The sequence below is a fragment of the Podarcis pityusensis genome, assembly GCF_964106645.2.
Source record: "Podarcis pityusensis genome assembly, chromosome: 1".
In the NCBI taxonomy this organism is placed as follows: domain Eukaryota; kingdom Metazoa; phylum Chordata; class Lepidosauria; order Squamata; family Lacertidae; genus Podarcis; species Podarcis pityusensis.
The window spans coordinates 126879538-126897497 of NC_138028.1; the positions used below are offsets into that span (position 1 = coordinate 126879538).

Genomic DNA, 17960 nt, shown 5'->3' on the forward strand with positions numbered 1-17960 from the left:
TGCACTTTGACGTGCTTTCAAACTGCTGGGGTGGCAGGAGCTGGGCCCGAGCAACGGGAGCTCACCCTGTCGCGGGGATTTGAACTGCCAACCTTCTGATCAGCAAGCCCAAGAGGCTCAGTGGTCTAGACCACAGTGCCACCTGAGTCCCCCAGGTTTCCTTAATGCCTGCTTGAAACGGAAAATTGGTTTTTGGTTGTGTCTGTAGTCTCCTGGTATGACTTGTAAACTGACTCCTTATGCAATGTGTCAGTCAGAGGATGCAGCTGTGCCACTATGGAAGCTTGTGCCCTTTATTGAATGCTGACAAGTCTTCTGCCTTTAACTATAGCCTGAAAATATAGGTTAAAAATACTGGGCACACATTACTATTCAGTGAGACATTAAATACACCCTGACTCTAGTTTTGAGTATTTCAGGAAAATCAAGCAGATACCTTTCTATTTTTGTCTTAAAAGGAAATACAAGAGAAATATTTTAAGGCTCATGCATATGAGCACACATTTTAGGAGACAGTTCATTAAGAAAAAAAGCAAACTTGAATGCTGATAAAAATAGAATAAAATAGAGCTCAGTCTATTGCATGTTCTTGAAGAAAATTAAGCCTTGAATTTTTCTCGAGATCCCTAAGCAGGCTTGAAATCAGCATCTGACAAGTTGACAGGAATGGTGGAGCCCATGGTTCTCAGAGGGCCCTCAGCTCCTGCTTGTGGCTTCCTTTTTAAAAAGTTTCCAGCATTCAAAAGAGAAGTACCAAGTGATTAAGTTGCAGTCGCTGTGATTATCATTTCCCTGGAGTGCCTCTGGGGCTCTGATGTCGGACTGAGAAGCATCCTGGGGAAATTAAGATGGCAGCTTCTCACCTGGCATTCTTTTGGCTAGCTGGGTAGCATGTTGCTGCCCCACTCAGCAGTGTATGGGGGGGGGGGGCTCACTAGGACACCATAGCAGGTCTCCTCAAACCTGGCGTCGGCTCTGTCTCTAAGGACCACTTCTAAGGACCAAGAGTCCAGTGTTCCTCATTACATTTACAGTTAGCTCTATAAAATAAATTGGAATGATTCCCTGCCGTAAGTATAAACTGATGCTTTTATTTTCCTCAACAGAATGCAATTGTGTCTCTTAAAGAGCTTTGTGGACTCCCACCAATTACCAATCTGAAGCAGTGCATTTTGACCTTGTCCTCACGCCTTATGAACAGCGAAAATGTTCCCTCAGTGGCCCTCTGTATGAAAGACAACTTCCCCTACCTAGAACCTTTGGGGACATTGACGGATGTGCAGAAGAAGGTTCTAGCGGCATACGACCTGGTATGGTGTGGTTTTTTTGGTTGTTGTTGTTATCTGGTTTATATTGGAAATAACATGAGCCAACTCTGTTTCTCAGAGACTTTCATATTGGCTTATGCCTTGTGTTTCCCCAAACTCAACTTTGTTTGTTTGTTTATATTGAATTTATATAAAAATAAACATCAGCACCAAGCCTTTTAAGACGATCAATGCCTTTCCCTGTGTAGCATCTTCTACCTTTCCCAAATAGGATAGAGGAGCATCTTGACAACCACTGGTCTGTATTGGTATCTGTCCTGTTATATATACAAAATGGATTTAATGTTTTCCACTTGGAAATAAATATTTTTCTCCCAGTTGCCAGAAGCGTCAGATAACCATGTTAGTACACAAATGGGGCAGAAGATGTGTGATAGGGAGATGTGAGAAGAAAGCATAATTAATTATTTAAACTTATTAATCACTTTTTTAACAAAACAAACTCAAAGTGACTTACAACAATAAATCAATTAAACATAAATTTAACCAGGATAATAATAATAAAAAAGAGGAAAATCTAAAACGCATTCATCTTTTCAAAAGGCAGCACTAAAAGGTCCCACTCACTGAAGGAGGCCACGGATAATTAAAAGGGAAAGGCCTAGCAGAAAAGAAATGTTTTTGCCTGATGCTAAAAAAGATATTCAAAGGTGGCGACAGGCGACTCTGCATGGGGAGTAGGCCTGGGTGATATATTGATATATTGCCCAGGACCGGTATGAGGGGCAGACTGTGTGGGGGTTTCACTCAGTGGTATATTGCTAGTGAAACCATTACCACTCCTGATTCTCTCCATCTCCTGCATCTGGCTGCTGGAGACAGAGGGACTCAGAGCTGCGGCGGTTTCACCAGCGATATACCGCTGAGTGAAACTGCTATCGCAGTCTGCCCCTCATGCCAGCACAGAGTGAGAGTCAAGCTGTATCAGCAAGGCTCTGATAAAGCTTGTTCCTCCCTCCTTTTCTTTAAACTGCTTGGCTGAGGAGTGCATGGCTGGCCTCACCTCAGCCAAGCAGTTTTGCGGAGCCCCCAACTTGCCACTGGCTCACACTGGCTCGCACTGGCTTTTGAGATTAGCTATGTAGTTCTTAGGCTTAGGAACTTGAGCCAGTATATGGTAGGATTTTAGTGGGTGTTATTACTGAGGTCCAGCGCTGAGGGCCTTCTGGCGGTTCCCTCATTGCAAGAAGCAAAGCTACAGGGAACCAGAGAGAGGGCCTTCTCGGTAGTGGCACCCGCCCTGTGGAATGCCCTTCCATCAGATGTCAAAGAGATAAACAACTACCTGACATTCAGAAGACATCTTAAGGCAGTCCTATTTGTATACCATCCTATATCTACAGATCTCAGGGTGGTTCACAGCATAAAATCACAATATAAAAACAGAAAATACATAATCAAAATAAAAACAAGAACAACCCAATAATCCTGATTCCTGAATTTAAGAGACATGTACCTGAATATGGAAATGATGGTATTGATACCTGGGTTAGGGTGTAAATCTTTTAATAGGTGTCCTTTAAAATCAGTGACCCACGGATCTTGCAGCTTGATTCAGTGCAGGTTTAGTCAGAAGTTAGCCCCATTTTGTTCAGTGGGGTCGACTGACTAGTAAATAACATGTAGAGAACTATAGCCTAATGATGTATTTGCTTGAAAGTAAACCACACCAACAGAAATTGGTTTTGTTTCTGAGCAAAACTCATATTGGATTGGACTGCAAGTGTGTTTGTGTGTGTGTGTGTAATTTCTCATTAAATACATTATAATACACTTTTTGAGTGATTGAGATTTGTGTGTATTTGTAAAGTAGTCATGTGAATACATTTTTGAAGGAAATTCGTCTACGTGGCAGTGCGTGTTCAGTGGTGCATGAAATGCTCCAATATTTCACACAAAGCAGATGCAGTTGCTCAGAGACCCTTAGTAATTATCTTTCTAACAATTAACTGCCTGTTTTATTGGCTTTATCCCGTATAAACAGACAAAGAGCGTTTGTCTGATTCTCATTTTTCTTTCTCTTGACAACTATATGCCTCACCACTGATGGCTGCCGTGCCGCCTTTAGAACTGGACATACAAGTCACCTTAAGTCAAAATGCTTAAACTGTAAACTGATCTTTGTTTTTATTTAATAATCCCATATACAGTCTTGCCCACAGACCATTCGATTAAATGGTCTAGTGCAGGTGTGGCAAATCTTTTTGAGAGAGAGAGAGAGAGAGAGAGAGAGAGAGAGAGAGAGTCTATATGTCTATGTCTATGTCTATATCTATATCATCTATATCTATATCTATATTTATATGTATATCTATATCTATAATCTATAAGCTACACACACACAGATATATAGTCAACTTCTGGGTGCCACAGAAAAACCTTTCAGTAGGTCTGCTCTGGGTAAAAGTTCCTCATTATGAAAGTGTTGGGGCTTTGGTTGTAAAACTTCACACAATGCACATTGCTTTTGCTTTGATGTCTGCTGGATTGTGTTTGCATGGAATGTCACTAAGCAAGAATTGGGGATGCCTTTTAGATGTTTAAAGGAGTGCACTGTCCACTTTCCCTCCCAATAACTGCATAATTTAATAAACATTCTTTAAGGGTTACTTTTGTTTTGTTTTTTGGTATTCACAGTTATTTGAGATCCTGTGCTTCCCCACTGTGCAAACTCAGTACTGGTGCTTCCATTCAGCATTATTTAAAAAGGAGACAAAGTGTAGCATGACTCCCCCTCCCCCATGAAGTATTGTGAAGCTTGATTTTTTACTTTAACTGTGATTAATTCTTTGGAGGCTCTGCACTCCCGGTCTTCTCAGTGATAAAAATTACAGTTGTCCCTGCTTTTAAATGAGAGCTGGGTGGAAACAGCATCATGTCGGCTCTCCCCTTATTCTTCATCCATTGTGTGGGAATGCGAAATGGTGGGCCCTAGACTCTTACCTTACACTTGATGCTCACAAATGCGTCACCTAACAGTTGGATGAAACATTTGGCAGCATCATGAAAGAGATAAGACGCAGTTGATTGATGAATGCCATGGAGGTTCACGTGGAAGGCCTGCTGATTTCAGAGAAACAACTCCAAAGTTAAGTATGTGCATGATTGCAACTGGAGAGACAGCTTTGCTCGTTTGGAAGTACCCAAGGCATTGATGTCCTTAAGCTTGTAATTGTCTGTCTCCTGCCTTCATTTCCTCCTGACATTGTATCTTGCATTTCCCCCTGTCTGTCAAGATAATGCCTAATTGACATAAACTGTTCATTGAATCTCCCTTATCATTTTTTTCTGTTACAAAATGGGGAGCGTTTTAGAGGAGTGAATGAATAAGGGCTTTTTGACATAGGGATTCTGGCCTGAGAGGCAAAGCTGGTAAAAGCAACTTTTCTTGTTTTATTTTCCCTGACAGATGATTCAAGAAAGCAGATTCCTTATAGAAACATCAGATGCTGTTTACGACAAGATAGTTCAGTGCCAGAAAGCAGGTAACCCTCTTTCAGTTTTAAATATACCCAAGAGACTTCCTTGGCAATAATCATCCCAAATATTTTTCCATTTTAGCTCTTGCCCATTAAGCATACAATATCCCTCCTTGCTGCAGGAGGTGGGAGCAGGGTTGTGCTGATGGGGACTTGTGGGAGTTGTAGTCCAAAGATTAGGGTCCAACTACACTGGCTATCAATTAGTTTCGGGGCCCAATTGAAAGTGCTGGTTTTGACCTATAAAGCCTTAAACGGCTCAGGACCGCAATAGCTCAAGGACTGCCACTTCTTCCCATATGAACCTACCTGGACCCTGAGATCATCTTCTGAGGCCTTCCTTCGTGTGCCTCCTTAAGAGGTCCAGAGGGTGGCAACAGGAGAACAGGCCTTCTCTGCAGTGGCTCCCTGTCTGTGGAATGCTCTCCCCAGGGAAGGTCGCCTGGCACCTTCATTATACATCTTTAGGTGCCAGGAAAAACGTTCCTTTTTAATTAGGCCTTTGGTTGATCTGATTGACATCCTATACCCTTTTAAAATGCTGCTCTTTTGTGTGTGTGTGTTATTGGGTTGTTGTTTTTATTTTGATTGTATATATATTGTTGTTTTTATGTTGATCTTTTCTGTGAACTGCCCTGAGACCTCCAGGTACAGGGTGGTAAAGAGAAAGGAACCCCTGACCATTAGGTCCAGTCGTGACCGACTCTGGGGTTGCGGCGCTCATCTCGCTTTATTGGCCGAGGGAGTGGGCATACAGCTTCCAGGTCATGTGGCCAGCATGACTAAGCCGCTTCTGGCGAACCAGAGCAGTGCACGGAAACGCCGTTTACCTTCCTGCCGGAGCGGTACCTATTTATCTACTTGCACTTCGTGCTTTTGAACTGCTAGGTTGGCAGGAGCAGGGACCGAGCAATGGGAGCTCACCCCATTGCAGGGATTCGAACCACTGACTTTCTGATCAGCAAGCCCTAGGGTCTGTGGTTTAACCCACAGCGCCCCCCGCATCCATATAAATTCTAATAATAATAATAATAATAATAATAATAATGGGGGAGGCTGTTATTGGGGAGCTAGTCCAACATCATCTTCTCACAGTGACCAACCAGAATGCCTATGGGATCGTCCATTCATAGCACTGCCCCCTCTCTCATTGAACAGGTCAGATATGGTCTGTAATACTGGAGAGGGGACACAGAGGATTCAAGAAATTAAATGCCAAAAGAGTTTAAAAAGGAACGTTCGGAAAATGGCAGGGCAGGTTTTTTTTCACATCATGAAAGGTGGCACGAGTGCTCCCATACCCCCAGGGTTCCTGTGGTAACATTAGAGACCCATGTGGTGGTGCAGTGGGGGACCAGCACTGCGCTCCTTGTTTCGGACACATCACATCACTGGAATTTAGCAGAGGGGAAGTGGCATGGAGAGCTCAGGACTGTGCTGACACAGCATGGCCGAGCCAATCTGATACTCTTGCCATTGCCCAACTGGACAGCTCTGAGCAATCCACACCTCCCCGCTCCCCTTCTTGGTCTGGGAAGTGCCAGCGATGGGCTGCTCTCCGAAGCCGGGAGAACAGCAGTGCCCCGAGTACTACTGTGTTGTACAGGAGGAAAAACCTCTGAAATAGTATCCGAGTGTGTAAAAGCAGCTACTTAAGCTGTGCAGTTTAAGCCCCTGCCCTCCCTACAAGCATGCACTAAGGTCTCTTTCACTGAAATCAATGAGACGGGAGCATTTAACTACGGCTGTTTGATCCATTATCCTTGCATTGAACTAATTGACCGGAAAGGTACAGCTTTTTATGATGGCAGAAAATACAGTCATAAAATAAGTGGGCAGGGTGCGGGATTACTTTTGTCAAACAGGCATCCTAGGATTGGTAAATGGTTAGGGTGGTTGTCACTTTGTCTACAAATGGGAGGGCTTACAAAGCAAGGCTTTTAACTAATGCCACAAGTTCTGAGCAAATTTACATTAAAAAAGAAAGCATCAAAATTACTTCCAGTAAACTCCATACATCCTGACGTGTGAGATTTGACGTATGATATTCTTTCTGGAAGGGGGTGACTTGCGATTACGCTGAGATGAACAGCCTGCGGTTTTTTATAAGCACAAGCTCCACTTGCGCATGGTGGGCCAGTTCTGGATCCAGCTCTTTGTCGGGATTCAGTTCCCCACCCCTGCTGTAATATGGCCATCAGTGCAAACTTTCCCAGGGTAGCTCATAACCTACATCTCCCATACAAGTTTATCTTCTTGCTCCAGACTCAAAACCCCTGGAGCAAAGCAGAGCACAAGACGATGTAGGTTATATGATCTGTCTTGGGGAAGTTTGTATTGATGGTTGTATTCAAGAATAACAGCAGTCCAAGATGAAACGTGCACAATAATATATAGTAGGCCACAGAACAACTTATAATCTCAAAGTATGATATCCTAGAGAGAACATCTTCCGGCTTTAAAGCATCCTATCCATATCACAGCACCTTATTCAATTTGTTTAAAGTTTCATTGTCAAAATCATTGATTGTAAGAAGAAGAAATAGAACAAGGTCGGCTGTGTGATCCATAAATTTCAGACATATGAGCATCATAAGAATAAAACCAATTTAATTGGATATTTTTCCAGCTGGAAGAAAATGTGTTTATTTTCATTGTTTCTAAACCTCTTTTCAGTTTTTGTGTGTGTGTGTTTGTATTGTTTTTGAAACAATTTTCTCCATTTTTATGATATGACTGCAAATCGCCTTGAGTCATGTGTTAAAGGTGATTCATAAATGAATAATAAATTTGGTGGGTGGGATAACAGTCTGATTGGCGTTTAACAGCTGGTATAGTACACATTCACTTCATGCGTTCTGAGTTATAGAGGCAAATCCAAAGGGTTCTGTGGATTGCTCTCTAATCCAGGCATCTAATCCAGCTCACCAGCTGTTTTGGGACTACAGTTCCCATCATCCCTGACCAGTGGTCCTGTTAGCTAGGGATGATGGGAGTTGTAGTCCCAAAACAGCTGGAGGGCCGAGTTTGGGGGTGCCTGCTCTAATCCCTCAGCCTCACAGCCGGTGCCTTAGGTCACAAGCAATACTATTCATTCATTCATTCATTCATTTGAAATGTTTATAGCCCACTCTTCACTTGAAGGTCCCAGGGTGGGATTAAAGTACCTTCCCGCTACAACTGCAGAAGGCATTTGCTGAAGTCTTAAGGACAGGAGGAGTTTTCCTTAGCATGGACTGGTTAAATAATTTTTCGAAACCATGTTGGTGTTTAAATACGGCAAACCATAGTGTTACTGTAGTATGAGCCAAGCAGGCTAAGTAAGTTTTTCTGTGAGCATCTCTTAGCTCTGCTTTTGAATCTGACAACAAAGATTCTCACTTGGGGGTAGGGAGCCAACTGTCAAACCAAAGTGGTGAATGATTTGTTCTGCCTATTGTATCTAGATGACCCAAAGCCTTACTCCTTCTGTGAGTGTGTGCACGCATGTCATCTGTTTTAGAGATTACCTTAATTAGAAAGTATCATCAGCTTAATTAAATTGATTTTAGAAGTAATCTAGTTAAAGCAGCACAAACCTCAGTAACAGTCTTGCTTACTTCGTTAAAACCTTGTTTAAACAGAGCTTATTCCATTTAGTAACTGGATTAATATTACTAAAGCAACTGAATGAGATGAAGCCCATATAACTAAGGCTCGAATTGGTTTAACTGCATTCAATATTTTTTCCACTGACGCAGCCAAATTAAGGTAATTGTGTTATTTTGCTACAGCCTATCTGCGTTTAATTCTTTGCAGCTAGGTCCAAGGTCCTCTACTTGTACAAAAACATACAAACAAATAAATAAACATTTCTTTCTCTGAGAAGAACAATCACATTACTGTGCACAGGGGAATTGCCGACAGCACAGCTAACTGGGGCTATACATCTTCATCATGATAATTCTGGTGCCTTTTCAGCAGTGTGTTCTGTTTTACTAGATACACTGCTTGTGCCTATGGATGCAAGCCAGAGTTGATTGCCCTATTCACAGATGCTCATATTCCCTACCTGGAGCATTCCCATGGCAGCATACCTTTGACTACTAGTTGCTGGGAATCTCAGGTGGGGAGGGTGCTGTTCTGTGAGAGCAGAGTGCTGGACTAGGTGGGCTTTGGTCTGATAATAATAATAATGATAATAATTTATTATTTATACCCCGCCCATCTGGCTGGGCCTCCCCAGCCACTCTGGGCGGCTTCCATAGAAACCAAAAATACAGTAAAATATCACACGTTAAAAAAACATGGCTCATCTTATGGCAGAGGAAATACCATATTTTTCCATGTATAACACGCTCCCGTGTATAAGATGCCCCTGTTTTTTGGGGGACTCCAAATTAAGAAAATGGGGGGGGGGGATTGCAGAAAATCGCTCACCCATCTGACCTATTCTGACACTCGCACGCGTCACAAGAACCACCTATCGTCTGTCCCCTCGACAGCAGAAGCCACCAATCACCAGCCCAATTGCTGCAGCGACATCCAATCAACACCAGACCTTGCCACGGCCACCAATAACACGCCTAATAGCCGCTGACAATCTCCAGCTCGTCTTATACACAGAAAAATACGGTAACAAACAGGGGGTCTATAGGAGTACACATTGGACTGAGACCAATTTCCTTATACAGAGTGGTCCAACAGGTGCAGCCCTCTTATGAGGAACTTAACATATGAACTGATGGGCGGCCATAACTCCCTCGGCTGGATTATTTATTTACTTAATAAATTTGTTAGTCACTTTATCTTGCCCAAGGCAACCCAAAGTGGCAGACAGGCAGACAAAAAACTCCACATAGGTACAAAACCAAGGGGGGGGGGATACATTAAAAACCTCCCACCCACTTCTAAAAGGCCACAGATAAAGGCCAAAAGCTTGGTTTTAGAGAAAGTTTTTTGCCTGGTGCCTAAAGGTATATGATGATACCAGGCGAGCCTCCCTGGGAAGAGCATTCCACAAACAGGGGGCCACTGCAGAAAAGACCCTTTTTTTTGTATTGCCACCCTTCACACCTTTTGTGGAAGGAGAACATGAAGAAGGGTCTCAAATGATTTTTGCAGAGTCTGGGTTGGTTCATATGGGGATAGGCAGTGCTTGAGGTATTGATGTCCTGAGCCCTTTAAAGCTTTATAGGTCAAAACCAGCACTTTGAATTGGATCCGGAAACTAACTGGCATCCAGTGCAGTAAGTCATGGATTGGTGTTATATGCTCAAACCATCTTGCATCCTGGCCACTGAATTCTGCAGCAGCTGAAGTTTCCGAGCCATCTTCAGAGGCAGCTCCCTGTTGCAATAACCATTTGTATGGGAGTGTGGCTTTGCCCACTGTGCTCACCTAAATTGCCCCAAGGAGCCTGCCTCTTCCATGCGGTAGTGGCCCAGGTACTGCTTTGAGGTGCATGCTTTAGTGAGTATGAACCAGAACTAAATGTTAAGTTACTGCTCATGGTTAACAGTAAGCATCTCCGGGATATCCTTCCTCAAATTCCCTTTGGAATATTCTCAGGAGGAGTTGAGAAGAGGCTTGGAGAAACATTGCCTGCCGTGGTTTTGTTTGTTTGTTGTTTTTGCCACTATTCCTTTGCTACCTCTTTGACCATGTGGGATGCGGGTGGCGCTGTGGTCTAAACCACTGAGCCTCTTGGCTTGCCGATCAAAAGGTTGGCGGTTCAAATCCCCGTGACAGGGTGAGCTCTCGTTGCTGGGTCCCTGTTCCTGCCAACCTAGCAGTTCAAAAGCACACCAGTGCAAGTAGATAAATAGGTACCACTGTGGCGGGAAGGTAAACGGCGTTTCCGTGCGCTCTGGTTTCTGTCATGGTGTCCCGTTGTGTCAGAAGCGGTTTGGTCATGCTGGCCACCTGACCCGGAAAGCTTTCTTTGGACAAACGCTGGCTCCCTCGGCCTGAAAGCGAGATGAGCACCACAACCCCATAGTCACCTTTGGCTGGACTTAACCGTCCATGGGTCCTTTACCTTTTTACCTTCATTGACCATGTGGAAACAGTATGATTCATGGATGCTTTGTTGCTATAATGAATTATATATTTCGCTAGGATGCAAGGCTGCACGCTTCCTCTGCTAAGAGCTCCACTGAATGCAGTGGAAATTGCAATTCCACAGGATTGCATAACCACCCCTGTTTCGACACGCAGCCTGGGGAAAATGTCTTGGATTACATCTTCCCTGAACTTTGACCAACTTTGCTGACTGGGTCTGATGAGAGTTGTAGCCCCAAACTTCTGGATGGCATGAGGAGGATGGTGGACATATACTGTGTATATAAATCCTCATGGGGCACAGTGAACCCATAAATGTGGGTTGTTGTTGTTTAAATATGCAACTGCATTTCCCTCAATGTCTTGTCCTTTGTTCATGTGCCAAATATATTGTTAGGAATGGAACTGCATGAAGAGCTTCATGACCTGGGAACAAAGGAAGGCTTGAAAGGAAGGAAGCTCAGCAAAGCCATTGAGAGTTTTGCATGGGATATCACTGTGTTAAAGGTAAGTACAAAAGTGACACATTTCCTTCTCTAGAGAATCTAGGTCTGAAACTTCTGCTTACATCTAACAGGAAAAGAATATTGAATATTAACATGATGGCAGGAAAATGCTGATGTGTGACAATCATAAAGAAGAGGAGCATTTCATTACATTAAGAGATTAAAGCAATCCTTAGTCAAATAAAATTTACTAAGATTGGTTGTAAGCATTTTATAGTCTGTGGAGTTCTTTGGTTTTTCTTTGGCTTCAGGGGACAGCCAAAAGTAGATTTGTCCTTTCTGTGAGACAGAATTTATTCCAGTTGCTGGGGATTGCTGGTAGGCAGACTGCTGTTGTGTTCATGTCCTGATTACAAGCTTCCCTTAGGCTGGACTAGATGGGCCATTGGACTGAACCAGCTGGCTAATCTTATGTTCTTAAAATGACTACAGGTTATATCCAAAGTAGCACTATGTCATGGTCCTTTTGGCATAAGGTTTTCTACTAGCACAGTGCAACTTGTCGTTGCTCATCAAAAGAGTGCATGTTTTGCATGAAGAAAAGATCCAGACTAAGGCTTTGTCCCTATGCACATTTACCTGATAATAAGACCAATTGAAAACCAGTGGGACTTACTTTTGAGTTGACATGACTAGGATTGTCCTGTAAGTTAGTTGTACTTTTGCTCTATTAAAGTCCAATAGGGCTTAAGTTAGTCTCATGGTTCCATTGGTTTCAGTTGGATTAAATCTTGATTAACCTAATCTAGATTCAGAGCATCATATTTAGTTCTAGGTGTCTCCCAGTTAGAAATGTTCCCTGGGAGCAGGATTTGGAAAGATCTGTGCTTGTGAGAGCTCCTGTCAGCTGGTGTATAAGCCAACTTGGTTTCATTCAACATAAGGCGGTGTTGTATAAATGCCAGAGCATATTAAAATAATTTGATTAAGATTTTTAAAAACAACAACAACAAAGTAGCATTTTATTTCCAGAAATCTAGTGATAGATTTGGAAGTGAGTTGGGAACATAAAGTGTGTAGGCTGTCTTGTGGAAATGCCAACAAACGGGATCTGAACATAGGGATGGATGAATCTGCCAATTTTGCTTTCTCTTGGTTTTTCATTTTTTCCAATCTTCACCAATTTCCTCATCAGTTTGCAGTTAACGCCCCCTCCCTAAAATAACCGTCCCCATGAAAATTCAGTATTTTAATCCACATTTATCCTAATGTACATATACTTGTATGCAATTTTGCAAAATATACATTTTTGCAAGCCATTTCCCCTAATATAATGCATATTTGCATGCTATTATACATTTTTTGCTGGAGAACTACATCACAACATTCAGGGAAGTTTCAATTCAAAAAGCAGTTGCATTTCGGTTTCCGTATTGTTTTGTGATGTTTGACTAAGGAAGATTCCATTAAAATGTGAACCAAACTAGACTCTCTCCCTCCCATCCCTATTTGAGGGTGCCAATGAATGTGGGGGTATCTTCTTATTCAGACCTAAATCCAGTTTAGCTAATAAGATTAATACATTGAATGATCTGGCCACATTCCACCGTGTGGGAGATGTCAGATTCTAGGTAATCTCTACTGAGCACCAGGAACTGTTGACTCCACAGATAACAAATGTCTTCACTCATTGCAAGAGGCATCTTGTTGTTCAGTCCTGACTCATTATTTCATGAATCGCTTAAAGAACCATGCCTCCACCCATATTGGCAGCCAGTTGTATCTTTTCTGTAGTGTTCCCTGAGCAAGATAAAGGTTTGCGAGATAGAAAGACTGAATTTTGAAACTGTAGGATAAATAGAAAAAATTGCAAACTAGTCCCTGGTTCAACAATTAATGTTTTCAGCTTTAATATAGAACTAGAAAAATTGAAGCAAGGCAAAAAGAACTATCTAGTTCTATGAACTAGGAAAGTATATGGGCAGCAGAGATGGAGAGTACAGGACAAGCTATTCTATGGACAACCATTTTAGAGAAAGAATATATCCAATAGTTAATTTTTAATTTTTAAAAAAGTTTCTCCCCTCTCTCAACAAGCCCGTGTACTGTAGATGATTAGAATTGCATTCTAACACCCTGTGAACACCATTCTGCTGATAAAAAGAATGTGCGGTGTGAAGAAATGCTTTATTTTGTCCGTCCTGAATCTATCAACATCCATCTTCATTGGAAGTCCCCGAGTTCTAGGGTTATGAGAGAGGGAGAAATACAATATCCTCTTTGAGGTAAGGCGACTCAAACTGTCCACAGCATGGGTAGGCAAACTAAGGCCCGGGGGCCGGATCCAGCCCAATCACCTTCTAAATCGGTGCTGGAATCAGCGTGTTTTTACAGATGTAGAATGTGCCCTTTTATTTAAAATGCATCTCTGGGTTATTTGTGGGGCCTGCCTGGTGTATTTGCATGAGTAGAATGTGTGTTTTTATTTAAAATGCATCTCTGGGTTATTTGTGGGGCACAGGAATTCGGTTTGCTGACCCCTGGTCCACAGTATTCCACGTGTAACTGCACCATGTTGTTGTTTAGTCGATTGGTCGTGTCTGACTCTTTGTGAGCCCATGGACCAGAGCACGCCAGGCACTCCTGTCTTCCACTGCCTCCCGCAGTTTGGTCAAACTCATGCTGGTAGCTTCGAAAACACTGTCCAACCATCTCGTCCTCTGTTGTTCCCTTCTCCTTGTGCCCTCCATCTTTCCCAACATCAGGGTCTTTTCCAGGGAGTCTTCTCTTCTCATGAGGTGGCCAAAGTACTGCAGTCTCAGCTTCACGATCTGTCCTTCCAGTGAGCACTCAGGGCTGATTTCCTTAAGAATGGATAGGTTTGATCTTCTTGCAGTCCATGGGACTCTCAAGAGTCTCCTCCAGCACCATAATTCAAAAGCATCAATTCTTCGGCGATCAGCCTTCTTTATGGTCCAGCTCTCACTTCCATACATCACTACTGGGAAAACCATAGCTTTAACTATACTGGCCTATGTTGGAAAGGTGATGTCTCTGCACCATAGATTTGTATAATGGCATTATGTCATTGGCAGTTTTATTTTCAATTGTTTCCTAATGCTGCCCAGCATGCATGGCATTTGTCTTTTTCACAGCTGCCATATATCACTGAGCTATCCATTGCAACCACAAGGTCACGTTGCTGCCAATTCAGACCCCTTGAGTGTAGATGTGAAATCAGGGTTTATTTGCCCAGTGTGCATACCTTTACACTTGATTGCATTGCCTTATATAGAAACCAGCTCTGCGGTATTGTAAAAAGCAGATTACTTACAAACTCTTTTATTATTACGCTCTGTCATTCCTAGCAGAGCAGGGTTGTGGCACCCAAACATCCACCTTTGGCAGTGATACTCCAGTGGAGCAAAACACAGCTCACTGCAGAGATAAAAACTAGGATGTGTTTGTTTTTTCATTTCAGAAATATTCCAGAACCGCAGTGAATTATCTGTTCACCCCGACTTCATTTACACTATAGTTAGCATCTCTCTGAAGTGCAATTTTTTTCTTCCTTTTAGGCAAAAAAAGGCCACAACTGACAATGTTATTTGAATTATTCATAAGCAGACAGATCCTAATGAAGAGCTCATTTCATACAAGCAGAAGGCTTTGCTGGTCCCTGTACTGTAATAAACTAAATTTTACAATAATAATCCAGAAGCCACCAGACCATATTAAATATGTTTATGTCCCCCTCCCTGCCCTGCTCCATGGATGATTTAGATCTAGTGGTTTTTGACATAGGGAGGTGAACATGGATGACTGATAGTGTCTTGACCCTAGGGAATAGTCCCACTGCCTCTCCTGCCCGTGCCCCTCTGTCCCCAACACTGATTTTTTGCCTGAGGCCAATTAGGCTAGGCCAGATTCTGGCAGTGGATTTTAAATTGTCTCTTTTAAAGATTTGTAAAACCAAGTCAATTGTTATTAGATTTGTAGAGCCCTATTGTATCCTTGTTTTCTGCTGACGCACTTTATCAACGCCCCCATGAGAGTTGCTTTTTGCTTGTTGACAGCACTAGGTTTTGCATTTCTTATACGAGGCTAAAAATAGTTTTTTCCTGCATGATCCTATTCATGTACAAGACAGTGTTCTTAATGGGCTTTGACTTGATTGTTATTTAGCAATGGAAACTTCTTAGTGAACTCTACCATAATTTCAGGGTAGCGTCGTTGTAATCCCAATCTTTCCCAGGTGGTAGTTAATCAACCCACTTTCCCCATGTCTCCTGGCTGCCAGCTTTTGTGTTGGAAAACAGCCACCCCAGGGGATGATGTAGTAAGTGTTGTCAAGCAAGTAGGATCTGCTTCCAGTTGTTTCAAAGAATGTGAGATCTTCAGGTCAGTGGTTCTTTTTATTTAGTGCTTTGTTTCCAAGCATTTCACAACAGGAATATCTCCTCCCCACTCAATTTTCCAAAGCGTTTTCTTTAAGCATCAATTTTATCATTAAGTTGTAAGCTGAATACTTTTTTTTTTTTTTTTTTGCAGAAATCTTTACTTCTTTGTAATAAATACTTGTTTTGAAGAACCCTGCTTTAGAAAGTAGGTAGCTTTGGTCTTAGACATTGAGAGTTGTGATATTTGGAAATAAGATGATTGCATGATGCATTATACCAGTCATAAGAAAACTCTGGCTGGTGGGCCTAACTAAACCTGACAGACTTTGGAATTTGACCCAACAGGCTATTTTGGGCAACCCACAGCCACCTGTATGACAAATTGAGGTTGCACAATTAAAGTTGATTTGGAGTTCTTGTGCAACAAGGCTGCTTCCAAAAATTTGACTTTTTATGATAACAAACGTGACAGGCAAATGCACTTGAAAGTACCGGATAACATTTGCTGGATACAAAGTCATCTAATCTCTCTGCAAACAAATCAGAATAGAGTGCTCAGTAAACAGGTCGTCTACAAGTGACCCCAAGTTCATTCCCCACTTACTGGGTGACCTTGGGCCAGTCAGCAAAATCTACCAAACCTATCTCATTAGGATTTTTCTGAGGACAAAATGAAGTTTTACCTCGAGCTCCTTGGAGGAAATATTGGATGTAAATTAGCAAATAAAATAAAGTAAACAAAAATTGAAGCTAGGTAAACAATAACAGAAGCAGTTACATTTCATTTGCCCTGGCAATAAATAATAATTATTATTATTTTATAAAACATTTAGGAAACACCTGAAGGCAGCCCTGTATAGGGAAGCTGTTTAAGGTTTAATGTTTTACTGTGTTTTTATATATTCTGGAAGCCGCCTAGAGTGGCTGGGGCAACCCAGTCAGATGGGCGGGGTACAAATAATAAATTATTATTGTTATTATTTTAAACTCTGTGTTTTCACAGGTTGTTTGTTTCCTGCTTTTAGAATTTTAACTAGACTTTTTTTATTTGCAGCTGTGGGTTTTTTCTAGTGCTTTCCCCCTCTGTTGTTGATATGATATATGTATTTGTCACTTTCACACTTAACCCTTTTAGACGTACACACTTAAACTATATTGGGTGTGCTCTTAAACATGAAATGTGTGTGACCCTTAGGCTGTGCTCTTGGAAGCAAATTGCTCTTGAGATCCATAGGAGATAACTTCCAAGTTAAATGGGTTAAGGACTGGAATATAGGCAACATCTGTCTCAGAATCAGTTGCACTGTTGACTTTCCGGCGGTAACAAGGATTTATGTTAGCCATTAATTTCAGTAGCTATGACTTTGTACACAGAACACGAGCAGAGCTGTTGAGTGTAAAAGGAATACTGCTTACATAGAAAGTTCTCAGAGGGGTGCTTCAGATTATTTAATCTCCTAGTGGAAAATGAGGCAGCTGCAGCCTCCTTGATAGAAGAGGACTGCTTTCCAAAGAGCATGGGGCTGTCGTTTTTATACTTCCAGTCCTCTTGAATATAGATATACCTGTATACCTGTATATCTTGGGAGTATATCCTGCACATGGTTGTCCCTCTATTTGAAATGATGACATTTTTAACTAGGGCATGAACATCAAAGCTTTGCTCCTGCAGAGCACTAATTAAAGGAAGCAAGGCAAGGTGGCAGAAAGGAATGCTGTTCATTTACATCAGTTTAAAGGCTACAGTTGGCATAGAAAAGCCTGCACAATCCAGGCTGCAAATATATAACTTTAAAGTATGTGGAGAGTTCCTGGTGAAATCTCAGAATATGATGACCAGTATTATGCGGGGCATTAGTGAGTAAGCTCCTTCACCCATCAACATGACTGGCAAGATAAATGGTGCAGAATGGGCAGTCATACGGATTTGCCCAAATTGCATCATTTATATAGTCGAGAAAAGACTTTTTTTTTTAAGCATTGTGATTTCTTCCTGAACGTGGAGTAGATGCAACTTTGATGAACAATATTTGATAACGCTTCCAAGGTGCGTGAGCAGTGAAGAGCAAGAAGCTGTTCTTTGTTAGATGTGCTTAATGCAGGGCTCAGCAAACTTAGCGCGCCTTGGGCCGGTGTCTCCAACGCCGATCGTGCGGAGGGCAGGGGAGCGCGTGCCCATACGCGTGCGCACACACTATTTCCGGCGCACTTCTGGGTCGGAGGAGCACCGGAAATAGCTTGTGTGCATGTGCATGGGCCTCCTCC

At 42.3% G+C, this 17960-nt stretch overlaps 1 protein-coding gene across 2 annotated transcripts in view; it reads left to right on the plus strand.

The window, feature by feature from the left end:
- The window catches only part of PLCL1 (phospholipase C like 1 (inactive)), a 188441-nt gene that overhangs the window by 156973 nt on the left and 13508 nt on the right, over positions 1 to 17960 (plus strand). For both annotated transcript variants that reach the window (XM_081015810.1, XM_081015809.1), the window contains exons 3-5: positions 1107 to 1310; positions 4738 to 4813; positions 11247 to 11356. In XM_081015810.1, the coding sequence (XP_080871936.1) occupies positions 1107 to 1310; positions 4738 to 4813; positions 11247 to 11356 (390 nt within the window). The remainder of the gene's footprint in view (positions 1 to 1106; positions 1311 to 4737; positions 4814 to 11246; positions 11357 to 17960) is intronic.